Consider the following 12,504-nt stretch of genomic DNA (forward strand, 5'->3'; position numbering starts at 1 on the left):
TATCTATCGGTCTATGATACACTGTGTCTATAGCTTGCTCCTGTTCTCCTTGTTTGGCACCTCGAGATCATAATACTGCCTGAAGTGATCCAGACATCCCGGGTTTGCCACCGTGCTGCTGATTGTCTTGGGAAGCTGACCCGAGCTTATGACCTGTTTGATCAAGGTTTCGACCTTCTTGCCATTGACCGTCATGGGTACCTCTTTTACCCCAATCACAAAGCGCGGGACATGCTTGCTACTTAGTCCACTGCGGATGGCATCTTTCAGTTCCAGGGCGAGTTGGCTACTGTAAGGCTTGTTGGGCTGCATCACGACAAACAGAAAGACAGACTCATCAGTGTCCCGTTGCGGTCTCCTTCGCCCAACACACAGCGTTGTTGAGATGACCGAATTGAAGGGGGCCGACTCGGTAATTGAATAGATGTCTGACGATCCGAAGCGAATGCCCTGCGGGTTTAACACACCGTCACTGGTTTTCCACATCCATCAGCATCCAGTCAATCTAGCAAAATTTCTTTTCGAACATCTTCAACCTACCTTCTGCCGTGAATCTGCCATCCCTTGGTCAAGGGATTGTAGCTTGCCCAATCGTGCTGAGCCCAACAGTTCTCGAACTTGTCGAAATACGTGCTCTTGTACTTTTCTCCATCTTTATCACCCCAGAAAAAGACCGGCATCGATGGAAATGGCTTGCGACATACGAATTCGCCATGCTGCCCAGTGGTCTTGATCGACTCGCCCGTGATGGGATCAGCCACATCTACATCCTGGCCCAACATGGGAAGCTGGATCTCGCCGGGATATAGGGGGCCTGCAGGGTCGGTTCCGATCCAGGACGTCACCAAGTCTGTGCCACCAGTGACGCTAGTGAGATGGATGCTAGGCGGGAACGCGCGGTAGAACCAGTGATACTGGTCGGCTCCAAGATGGGACCCGCCCGTCTGCACCATCTTCATGGACGACAAGTCGAATTCATTCTTGGGAATGCATCCAGCCATCTCCAGCTCCTGTAGATAGCGCGGAGACACCCCCCAATATGTCACCCGATGGTGCTCGGCGATCTTTACCATCGTCTTCGGGGTTGGCCACAGCGGTGATCCGTCGTATAGAACCAGAGTCGGGCCCACAGAGAGATGGCCAATCATGATGTTCCATAGCACCCATGAAGTGCTGCTGTACTGGAACACAACATCATCGGCGGTCAATGAGTTGTGCAAGACCGATGTCTTCTTGTGCTGTAGGATGACGCTGTGGCTGTGGACCAAGCACTTTGGCTGTCCCGTAGTGCCGCTGGTATAGAGAATGTACAGTGGGTGTGAGAATGGAACTCTCTTGAACTCCAACTTATCGGTTGGCTGCGACATCGACAAAAATGAATCGAGGCTGGAGAATGCCTGCTCGTGATTGCCCGTGATGGGAATCAAAAATACCTCGGGCTTGGTTTTCATGCCCTTGACGATATTGCGAATCTTGGGTACATTTGACTTGAACTTGCCCTTGTATGTCGACTCGCTATCGGCAAACAGAATTCGTGGCGTGACTTGTTGCAGTCGCGACAGGCATCCCTGTGGCTATCAGTATCTCCCGATCGCAATTGAGGTGCTCAACTCTTACCTCTTCACCAAGATCCGGTGCAATGCTGGTCCAGATGGCACCAATGCTTGCGGTGGCCAGGAATAACCCAACGGACCACACGCTGGTTGAGATAATGGCTGAGACGCGGTCTCCTTCCTTGACCCCAAGCTGCAGCAAGGCACTTCTGGCCTTTCTCACATTTTCTCTCAACAGGCCCCAGGTCCAGACCTCGCCGCTCAAGCCTTGCCCTTCACGGACCCCAACCAGGGCCTTCTTGTTGAGGTCTCTGCCCGAAAGCACATTTTCCGCATAGTTGACGGTTGCACCACGAAAGAACTCAGGTACTTTTTCCATGGGAGTGTTGGGATCATAGGCAGTGGTGACTGTCGGGGGCAAGGCTGGAATGACGCCCGTGTACTGGTGGAGGTCCGTCCAGAAGTCTTGCAAGTTGTTGACGGACCATTGATGCAGCTCCTGCGATGAGCGCAGCTTCTGGTTGAACTTGCGGTTGATATGGGCGCGGTAGATGTTCATGGGGATCTGATCCTGCGGAACTGAGGGCGTCCATATAGGACTTGGCTTCTCGAGGGCATTAGCACCCTTGGAGACGTCTGCACTAGCCATTGTCTTTATGAATCTGGCCCGAATTGCAAGTATATGCTGGTCTGTAGGCAGTTTGATATAGTGAGGAAGCTGCTCGACATTTAAAGCCGCGCCCGCAGCAATAATAGCATTAATACCCCCACGGTCGGCACACACCTGTCGGTCCCCCCGCAATGCTCCCTGGGGCTGATGCGGACACTTTCGGCGATTATCGGTCGCTCTCGGGGGTGTTGCTCGGTCCTGGGTCCGACGACGCTATTCAAGCGACGTTGCCGACCTGACTCCACCCCCGCATGGCGGGTCGGTCGGACGATATAAAACTCGAGGCTGTGAAGAAAGTTCAGGTGTTCATTATTGGTCCTCAGGTCGCCCTAAGTAATTTTCCTGCTCGCCTCTCAGCCAGCATGTCTCAACCTCTCAAGCCTTCGACCGCCGATGAGGGTTTTATCCTCTCGACACCGGCCCTAGAGAATCCAGCGACTTCTGACCCAATCTTTCAACGCATCTTGCAGTGTATGTTTCTCCCGGACTTGTGATTAACAGCTATAGTTTTTGTGAACCCAGTACTGAGATTTGCATCTTGCTTCTAGGGCATTTGCCAGATGACGTCCTTGCAAAGATCTCTCCAGAACTCCGCAGCTTCGGGGCTGAAGCAATATCCGATGAGATAAATAGTTTGATTGGCAATGCTGAAAGTCAGCCGCCATACATCAAGACACGCAATGTCTGGGGTGCTAGGTATGAGGCGGATCGCTTAGTGACTAGTACTGGTTGGAAAGAGTTGGGCAAATGGGGCCTCAAAAATGGGTAAGTAAGAGGTTCACTGGACATCTGATGCTCCTGATATTGACTCTACTCCCAGCGTGGTTGGCCTGGGATACGAAGATGAATTTGGACCATACCGACGGATCGTGCAACATGCCTTGTAAGTGCTTTTCAAAGAAATTATTTTTATCCTTCCGTTAACGCATGCCTAGTAACTACATCTTCTCCGCATCCTCGGCCGCCTACTCGTGCCCAGTATCCATGACCTCCGGGGCGGCTCGCTTGTTCCGGCACCAACTGTCTTCTGTGCCCACCGACCATCCATTTCATGAACTCTATGCAAAACTAATTGCTCGCGAGAACAGTTGGGTTTCAGCTCAGTGGATGACCGAGCGTCCCGGGGGAAGTGACGTCCGTAATAGCGAAACCGTAGCGGTTTACTCCCCGCTGGCATCTAAATCGGGTCGATTCGGAAATATTGAGGAGGGAGACTACTTGCTATCTGGCTTCAAGTTCTTCTGCAGCGCCACGGACTGCAATATCGTTCTGCTGTTGGCAAAAACGGAGTCTGGAGAACTGTCGCTCTTTGTGGCACCGACGAAGAAAACGGCCCATGATGCCAACGGCAACAAGAAAGAAGTTTCGAATGGTATTCGCATTCATCGACTCAAAAACAAGATGGGCACCAAGGAGCTCCCCACGGCTGAGGTCGAACTCAAGGATGTGCGCGCACATCTCGTCGGCCCCAAAGACCGCGGCATTGCTACAATTGCTTTGTTGTTGAATACTACGCGCACTCACAACTTTATCACGGCGGTTTCCTGCCTGCGCCGGGCTCTGGACATTGCTAAGGCTTTTGCCCGAGCACGTACGACGATTGACCAACCTCTGTGGACGTTCCCCATGCATTTGAACGTTCTGTCCCAACTTGAGGTCAAGCATCGCGGCTGGCTGCAGCTGGCCTTCTTTACTTCGTCGCTTCTTAGCTTTGTTGATAATGGATTCCCCACGGGTATTCCAGCGCACTATAAGGTGTTGGCGGCATCTCCAAATGCCGCTTTGGTGGCCTTGCGGGTCCTGACCTCAACCTCTAAGGCTGTGGTCTGTAAGTCTGCCACACTCGCGTTTCAAGAGTGCCAGGAGGCAATGGGTGGCGTTGGCTATATGGGTGAGCTGCTTTCCTATGAATGTTAGCGAAAAGTTTCCTTTAACACATTATCTACAGATGAGCCGGAAGAACCAGAGTTCAACGTGAGCCGATTGTGGCGTGACACTGCGAGTAACAGTGTCTGGGAGGGCACGACCAACGTTCTTGCCAGCGAAACTGTGCGGCATCTGACAAATGGCCGCAATCTTGACATTTTCGGATCCTGGATCACCGATGCAGTTGACCAAGTGTCGGATCCTGCATTCCGAGCGGCTCTCCACAATGTTTGGTCTACTCTACGAGAGAAGCTGACCGCTGGGCAAGACAAGCATGGTCTTTCCAGTGTACTGGGCATTGGCCGTCAGATCATGTTTACGCTGGCTTGGCTTGTGAGTGGTATTCTACTTGCACTAGATGCTCAACGTGATACCGACGGAGTTGCTCGCGAGGTCGCTCGGAGATGGGTACTGGAGGGACAGGGTGTGCCGGGGGAATTTGCATTCACAGACCTCATCTACCAGCGCTCAGCCTCGGCGCAGGACAAGAGGCCAACAGAGAGAGAGCGAACGCAGTGGGATTGTCGCATTGTTTGGGACGTGGATCTCCCATCCACTGCTTCCGCAGGATTCAGGGCGGCGAAGATTTGATATTCAGGTAACCAACTTGAGCATTGTAATTAACACCATGTTATTTACTGTGAATATAGAACTTTCTTGCATATCACATTTAAATTCACTTAAATACATTATTGCATGGTTCTCCGCTTCGGACGAAAGACACAATGGCACAAGGGAGCTAGAAGATCCCATGTACGATTGGCTAGCAGATACATATACACAGGATAATGTCTGGCGCCTCGTGACCTGCTCCTTTCGTTTTAGTGCTCACTGCTTGCTCCCTGAGTAAAACTGAGCATGACTGTGAGCGGCCTGATCCACTCACTGAGCCCGCCCTGAGCCCACCCCGAGCATGGGGATGAGGGCTCTGAGTAAGCCTGCCTCAATAAAATGCACCCTGCTAGTGTCTTCCCTGTGCAACATTTTTCCTTTGCATTGCTCGTATTTCTCTCGTCACCAAAAACTGCCGTCTCAGTGGCAAAATGCGTAGTGGGCTTTGTTCAACAGACCTGTTGATCCTAAACATCCTGTGATACTACGGCTGTTTACGCTGGTTTTCGGAACCTATGATCATTGTCTGTCTGCGAGCGACGTGAATAAACAACTCTACCGCTACTACATATCCTGTCTGCAATTGGGAAGCATTGTTCGACTTTAAGATTGAAGCATTCTAGTCTAATTCATTGTATACATTCTGGTCCAACAACAACAAATTCTCTCTCTACTAAATTACGATTACCGATCTTCCAGGTCGGTCATGTTATGCTCCTAGGAATACAGCCTCGTCTACTAACTCGTTAATCTGCTGAACCCTAGGGCAATTGGATGAAGCCGTTTGAAGTTCCATAGTTGTGCCCTGTGACCTTTCTTAGCTAATCTCATTCTCTCTACAACAAACAGGACTGTTGTCATCCAGCTGGTGAGTTTGCTCCTAGGAACATTCAAGGCAAACGTGGAGTGAGGTCCGTTGGAGAGCGAGCAGGCGGATCGAGTGGTATTGGCGAGTCTGTTCGATAGCGCGAGTGTACTGAGCGTATATGGGTTTGGAGATTGGGCGAGGTTGGGCAGGCTTTGGATTGAGAGTGTAGATGGAAATGCCATGTATTTGTAATAGTTAACTTGTGCGAACTGTGTTTGCAGTTATTACAGTGCACCTTGAGGCCTGTCTTCATACAATCGCCCGTTTGAAAAACGATTTCCTTATTTCAGGAAAAATATAACTGCAGCACAAGCAAGTGTTGCACTAGCTAATTAGACGAGTGGCGCTGTGACAAATCATGTCACCCTCGACACGCTGAGTCACTCCGGAATTCTCCAACTGCGCTTCCAACATACCTCTCAGTGGATATGCAGGATGACACCACGGAATCGCACACTCACGGGCTGCAGTACCTGCCGTGCCCGGCATCTAAAATGCGATGAAACTCGTCCTGGATGTCAGATGTGCCGGGCCCTTGGCCTGTTGTGCCCAGGGTACAGGCCGCAATTAAAATGGACCCAGGATCTCTTCCAGCCAGAATCACAGATAGAAGAAAACGAGGATCGCGTATTTCGTCGTCCATTGTTTAGAGGTAAGATTTCATTCGACGGCAAACTGGCGGTGCATCTGACTGATTTGATAGAGAATGAGCAAGTGTCAATGACGCTGATGACTATTGACAGCCTTGGAAGCCACACTGCTGATACAGCATTGAAAAGCCTCGATTGCATGCCTGAAAATGGCTCGAAAACGACTGCTTTGCCAAATCCAAGTCGATTTAAGGGACCGTTTGGTGTCCTGAATTTCGTGTCGAACCGCGCCTCACCAGACACCAATTCAGAATCTGGCGTGGATCAAACCAGACCCCGGAAGTCAGGCGAACTTCTATGGCCAACTCCAGATGTAACATTTGCCAAAGAAGCTGCTCCTGGCTTTCAACGGCCAGGCCTTGGGAACTCAACCGAGCCAGTCTACTCGTTGGTTGAAGGGTCCATTATTGACGATGCAATATCCGATCGCTCATTAGACCCGCATGTTGATGATATCGTTCACCATTCGCCATCTCAAGAATCTGCCATTTCCCCGATCCCATTCTTCTCAACCTTTTCGCCCACCAACTGCCGCCTTGTTCCCAACCGAGCACCGGAACTTTTGCGCTATTTCAAAAACAACATAGTGTCACTGTCGCTGCCATTAAAGGGTAGTCGAAAATGTCCCTGGCAGACAGTTCATCTTCCTAGCGCTGAGAAAACTTACGCACAACTTATTCTCCATGAGACTGCTAGCCATACAAGTTTGTCCCTTTTCTACTCCCTCCTTGCCGCCAGCTGTCTCTACCTCTCAGCCAGGGACAAATCCTCCATCAATTGGAATAAGTTGGGGAAGGCATATAAAGAGATCGCCAGTAAGCAACTTGAGTATGCTATTAGGCAAGAGAGTACTGGATCAGTACGGATAAAGTACAAGGAACTGTTGATGGGATTGTTGTCGATGGTGATGCTTGAGGTCTGGATATACCAAGAATCTCCTGTTCAGGTGACAGAATTTGATGCTGACACACTAGTGCAGATTCGCTGCTGTCAATATAACGACGCCCAGAACCTTTTGGTCGAGGCTGAATGTCTTATTCGGCGGAGAGGCCTGCCAAAACCCCACAAATCCCTCAAAGTTCGTGTTCTTCATCACGTCTACGCCTATCTACGCATAATGGCCGAGAGCACATGTGGTTGCGCCCTTATGAATATTCGCCCGGAACGTCCTAGTTCTAGTTTGCTATCTGCCGAGTCCTCATTTCATTTCCTACGAAGCTTTCGCGTGACGGATCACAATCCGGAAACTGATCTTAATATAGATGTGGAAAAAAGTATTGAGATTGGATATAATGACATCCACTTGGAAGTAATGGGGACATGGAAGGAATCACTCTTTCTAGAGATCTACGGTGTGCCTGAGGCTTTGATGAGCCTCCTGTCGCAAACTATCCGACTGGCAAACGAGCAGGAGCTGCTGAATCATGACAGCATCCTTGACCCTGATGTTGTTATTTATTTGAACCGACGAACTAAGCTTTTGGAACACCATATCCTTACTTGGAAACCATCCGAGGCTCCTCCCGATTCGCCAGAAGAGCGTTTAGTCAATACGACCCGTGACCTTGAGAATACCAAAGCAGCCTACTACGCGGCGATGGCTGTACATCAGAGTCTTATTCTTTTCTACTATCGACGTGTTCACAATATCAACGCATTGATTCTTCAAGATACGGTCCGAAAGGTGATTGACTTTGTGCGTCAGAGTGAGCAATCTACCACTGAGGGCGACCATCACGTACCATCATTACTTTGGCCCTGCTTTGTTGCGGCGTGCGAATCACTAGACCTTGAGCTTCAATCTCAGCTACTGGAATGGCTACTTGCCTCTGGACGTCGCACTTCTATATCCTCTTTTACCGCTGCTGCCAAAGTTGTTCAGAACGTTTGGAAATTCCGAGAAGAGACCATGGACTACACATACAGCTGGTTTGATGTTGTGAATCAAGATTTATGTCCAATAATTGCAATTTAACATCGATCTTCCTTCTGTCTCTCGTATAACTAGATCACAGAACGTCTATCTTGACTTCATAGACGGGCTTCCTCCGGGCTAGTACAGAGAATGCATTTGATGCACAAATCAGAGATTATGTAAATTTAAAAAGATCCACACGATAGAACCAAACTTATCCACGTAAAGCCACAGATATTTTTTCTAATCCATATCGGAGCTCGTCGATAGTGGGCCAGCCAAACCCCACGCGAAAGTAAACATCCTCTAACTCGAACCAACGGCCCGGGGCAACATAGACCCCGTACTGCTCCGTCAATCTTTTGTAAAACGCAGCTGGTCCGCCAACGGGTTCCTTGATCATATGAATTATGCACACCATGCCACCTTGAGGTCTGATCCATTCAAGGCACTCCTCTTGCGCGACCCAGCATGCAACAATATCTCGTCGAGCCTTCATATCCAAAATGGTCAAAGGCAACAAAATGCTAAATCGTGATAGAATTTGTTCGGCAATCCACTCATCGACAACGCTGCCGCAGATGTTGATCTGCTCCTTTGCCGCGAGGAAGGACTCCATTAACTCAACGTTGCGGTTGATCAACCAGCCGGTTCTCGTCCCAGGGACGCCAAAACACTTAGATAGAGATCCAACGCTAATGACATGGTCGCCAAGCGAGGCGGAGATTGGTAGCTTTTTTCCAAAGATAATTTCCCGGTAGATTTCATCCACGAGGAGGTAGCATCGCTTCTCCAGTGCCAAGCCTACAAGCCTGTCCAGATCATCCCTACTCATCGTCTGACCACTCGGATTGTGGGGGTTGGTGAGACTGATAAGTCGTGTATTTGGATGGATGGCATCTCTCAGCGCCTCGAAATCGATGCGAAACTCGTTCCCAAATGTCAAGTCGAAGTAGGTAATGTCACATCCGATTGCTCTTGGAGTTGCTAAATTGATTGCATAGTTGGGACGAACAATCAACATATGATCTTTCGGTGCCAGTATGGTTGTTGCGACGATGAACAATGCTCCTGCTGTGCCAGTGGTGATCATGACATCTTTCGCAGTCAATTTCGGCTCATCACCAACCACCAGCTCTCGAAGCCGTTGGCTGCCACGGTGCTCTGTGTACTGGAGTTTGAGATCAGGAATGACAAGGTTGAGGCTCCCAATGCTTCTATCAGCAATTGAGCTCTCGATCAGGTTGCAGCGAATGTTATGGTATCCAGATTCCTCTGGTGACTCGATTTCGATGGGCATGCGTATATATCTCATGGTCGGTGGATTGAAATAAGATGAGTAGAAGATGAGAGACTGTTGAAGAAGGAAGTGATAGCAAAGTTCGTATAAATACCGCAAATTACACAGGCTGAATAATTCATTATCCCCTTCTCTTTTCCTTCTAGGATCATAATCCCAAGTTTGATGAGCCGGGATAACTTACCTTGCTTGTTGCTTGCTGACTCACACCGGAGCGCGCCCTCCCCGAGGTACTCACTCTCACCTGCGGACCGCTTACGCTTGCCAATCGGGGAGCACTGACATCCCAACTAAGAATATGGCTTACCGAGCATTACTTCAAGACCACCTTTTTATTTGAGAAGCCTTGCTCAATATATTTTCGAGTTGGTTTCTTTCTAAATTCCTTGCGTAACTGAACCAAGCTGCTGTCAGTTGCATCTATGTTCGATTATTCCTGAGAATAAATTCACGCCAACGACTAATATTGACAATGAGCTCGAATTCCCCTCAAATACTCATCACCGGTGCCACAGGTAAGTTCCTGGAATGTGAAATATAAAAACTCTTCTCTTTTACTTCCGATCTTTTTTCTCCCTTCGCTTGTCTTTGGCCTGCTGTGCGCGTCCATGAATTAACACTCGAGAAAAGGCTATATTGGAGGAGATACACTCCATGCTATCTTGCTGGAGTTTCCCCATTTGGAATCCTTGATTAGCTGTCTGGTACGCAAATCAAAGCACTCTGAACTTCTCCGATCCACCTATCCGTCGTTGAAGCTGGTTTACGGGGATTTCGATGACCTATCGCTGTTGGAGTTCCTCGCTTCAAGTGTCGATATCGTTATCCATTGTGCCAATATCGAGGATGTTGCTCCCACCAAAGCACTGGCTCGAGGGCTTGCAAGACGTGATCGTACGGGCCCAGCATTTTGGATCTGCACGTCAGGCACGGATATTCTTGCATGGGAGACAATCCGCCATGGAAGTTACGGAGAGCCTCGTGAGATGGTATACAATGATATGGACGACATCTTCAGTGTTCTGGCGCTCCCTGATGATGCACCTCATAGAGATGTCGAGGCGGCTCAACAAGGTGCAACGAGTTTTCGCGTCAAAACTGCGATCGTCTGTGCTCCTTGCATCTACGGTCAAGGCCGAGGCTGTGGGAATCAGCGCAGCATCCAGCTACCAAACCTAGCTCGCTTCATCATCGAAACAGGAAATGCGTTCATGGTTGGCCGCGGCCAGAATCGATGGCCCAATGTTCACGTACATGACTTGAGCAATTTATTTGTCCGCCTGACCAAAGAGGCACTCGCAGGAGGGGGCATCGCTACTTGGGGTCTAGATGGTTACTACTTTGCAGAAAATGGAGAGCATGTCTGGGGGAGATTGCCAAGGAAATTGCAAAAGAAGCTCAGTCACAAGGTTTAGCTGCCTCACCAGATGTGGTATCCTGGTCCGCGAAAGAGGCAGATCAACATGTGGAGTATTGTGCACTGTTCTATGGTACAGATTCCCGGTGCAAGGCATTCCGTGCCCGGCAAGTTCTCGGTTGGAACCCCCAGAAGCACAGTATCGAGGACGAGATAGCAACAACATTGGCCATCGAGAGGAAATTTGTGCGCTGAGCCAAATTGTTTCATGCATATCTATGCTGTATCTTACCAATTTTACTAGCCCTGAGTTTTATTTTGATTTGAGATACGAACTGTAATAGTAACTAGAACATTCATGTAATGATATTAGATCTGGCTTATCGACATAGGAATTTAGATCGATTCAACCAGGAGAAATAGCAATCAAAAAAGTGGTCTACAAGATGTAAAATAATGCTCCAAGAATATTTTTTATTACTATAGGGGAGCACGGAGTAAGAAGAAGACTCACAAGAGGTAATATGGTGCGAGAGGCCTTTACACCGACGCTCCTAAGGTGAAAATTCCAAGTCTAGCCCTAATGCATAACTAGTGCGTATCAGCCTGACAGTCTCGATACAGGAGCTCATACAAAACGTGAGGTGGTGACGGCAGGGGAGAGTCGCCTGCCACGATCATAGGACGGACTATATCTAATAGGGATAAGGCTACGTGCACTAGTCCTACCTAGGTCTAGAAAGGGCCGTTGGTCGAATTGAGGGCGCTTTCTTCAATTATTGACCGTATTCTACAGTTGGATAAAACTAAACTAAAAACCAAATCATGCGTACAAATGACCCACTTCTTGAATAGCGCACGACCCGTCACATGATTAAAACTAAACTACAGTCGGTGTAGCCGTTCAGGGGCCCGGCCTTCCGTTTCTCACATCTCTTAAAAATCGCCCCCCTCGCGTCCCCCCGCTTGCGACCTTTGCATATTTCGACTTTCGGGGTTTGCTCCTATTTTAAAATTTCACCGCGGATGCATCACCATGACGGAGATGACCTGGCCGCGATCGAGCCCGATGTTGGTCTCTCGTAGGATCGGCGCTTAGAATTTACAAAAGAAACTAACTTGCGCAGTCATTGCAGGACAGTGATTCGACATACACTGGCTCGTAAGTCCCGCGGTTCATGACGATGTCAGCGTGTCCCTTTGCTAATCCCGATAGGCTGAGCGAAGCCAGTTACACCAGGAGCATCACGTCAAGTGCTTTGAATTATCAGTATGTATATTATTATTTGTTTCTATTATTTCATCTCTCCTTCGTCGCTAAGAATACAGATATGAAGTATGTTATCATGAGACACCATGAAAGTGATTGGTGCTGAGTGTCTAGAATGGTCGTAGATATCATTCTTACCACGAAGGAGAATACATCCTAGTAGGCGACACTGAAACAGATATCACTAATCGATCTAACTTCCGTTTGAAACTTAGCCCAATGACGAAAGAGAACAAGATCGACTCGATTTAGTTCGTGTTTACCCATAACTATGGATCTGACGTTTCAAGGATTGACGATAGTAGAGCCATCATATTTATTTAATGCTTCTCAAAGGCGAATTACATCGGGCGCCGGTGGAAAATCCCCGGAGAGTGTTAGAT

At 48.9% G+C, this 12,504-nt stretch overlaps 6 protein-coding genes across 6 annotated transcripts; 4 read left to right on the forward strand and 2 right to left on the reverse strand.

The window, feature by feature from the left end:
* Positions 1–27: 27 nt before the first annotated feature.
* N7510_010724 (uncharacterized protein) lies at positions 28–2,202 on the reverse strand (the record flags this gene model as incomplete). The annotated part of the gene is made up of 3 exons (XM_056982649.1): positions 28–472; positions 541–1,568; positions 1,618–2,202. The coding sequence occupies 3 exons, from the start codon at positions 2,200–2,202 to the stop codon at positions 28–30; spliced, it is 2,058 nt and encodes a 685-aa protein (XP_056828143.1).
* A 272-nt stretch (positions 2,203–2,474) lies between these two features.
* On the forward strand, positions 2,475–4,740 carry N7510_010725 (uncharacterized protein; the record flags this gene model as incomplete). The annotated part of the gene is made up of 5 exons (XM_056982650.1): positions 2,475–2,694; positions 2,772–2,988; positions 3,044–3,106; positions 3,159–4,114; positions 4,172–4,740. The coding sequence occupies 5 exons, from the start codon at positions 2,475–2,477 to the stop codon at positions 4,738–4,740; spliced, it is 2,025 nt and encodes a 674-aa protein (XP_056828144.1).
* Positions 4,741–6,064: 1,324 nt separating this feature from the next.
* Positions 6,065–8,254, forward strand: N7510_010726 (Zn(II)2Cys6 transcription factor; the record flags this gene model as incomplete). The annotated part of the gene is made up of 1 exon (XM_056982651.1): positions 6,065–8,254. One exon carries the CDS (start codon positions 6,065–6,067, stop codon positions 8,252–8,254), a length of 2,190 nt encoding a protein of 729 aa, XP_056828145.1.
* A 154-nt stretch (positions 8,255–8,408) lies between these two features.
* On the reverse strand, positions 8,409–9,494 carry N7510_010727 (pyridoxal phosphate-dependent aminotransferase; the record flags this gene model as incomplete). Its single annotated transcript, XM_056982652.1, has 1 exon — positions 8,409–9,494. One exon carries the CDS (start codon positions 9,492–9,494, stop codon positions 8,409–8,411), a length of 1,086 nt encoding a protein of 361 aa, XP_056828146.1.
* Positions 9,495–9,966: 472 nt separating this feature from the next.
* On the forward strand, positions 9,967–10,909 carry N7510_010728 (uncharacterized protein; the record flags this gene model as incomplete). Its single annotated transcript, XM_056982653.1, has 2 exons — positions 9,967–10,009; positions 10,125–10,909. The coding sequence occupies 2 exons, from the start codon at positions 9,967–9,969 to the stop codon at positions 10,907–10,909; spliced, it is 828 nt and encodes a 275-aa protein (XP_056828147.1).
* A 1,126-nt stretch (positions 10,910–12,035) lies between these two features.
* Positions 12,036–12,373, forward strand: N7510_010729 (methyltransferase; the record flags this gene model as incomplete). Its single annotated transcript, XM_056982654.1, has 2 exons — positions 12,036–12,121; positions 12,247–12,373. The coding sequence occupies 2 exons, from the start codon at positions 12,036–12,038 to the stop codon at positions 12,371–12,373; spliced, it is 213 nt and encodes a 70-aa protein (XP_056828148.1).
* Between the last annotated feature and the right edge of the window lie 131 nt (positions 12,374–12,504).

The sequence above is a fragment of the Penicillium lagena genome (assembly GCF_028827675.1).
Source record: "Penicillium lagena strain IBT 129212 chromosome Unknown utg000008l_segment0_segment0, whole genome shotgun sequence".
NCBI classification, from domain to species: Eukaryota; Fungi; Ascomycota; class Eurotiomycetes; order Eurotiales; family Aspergillaceae; genus Penicillium; species Penicillium lagena.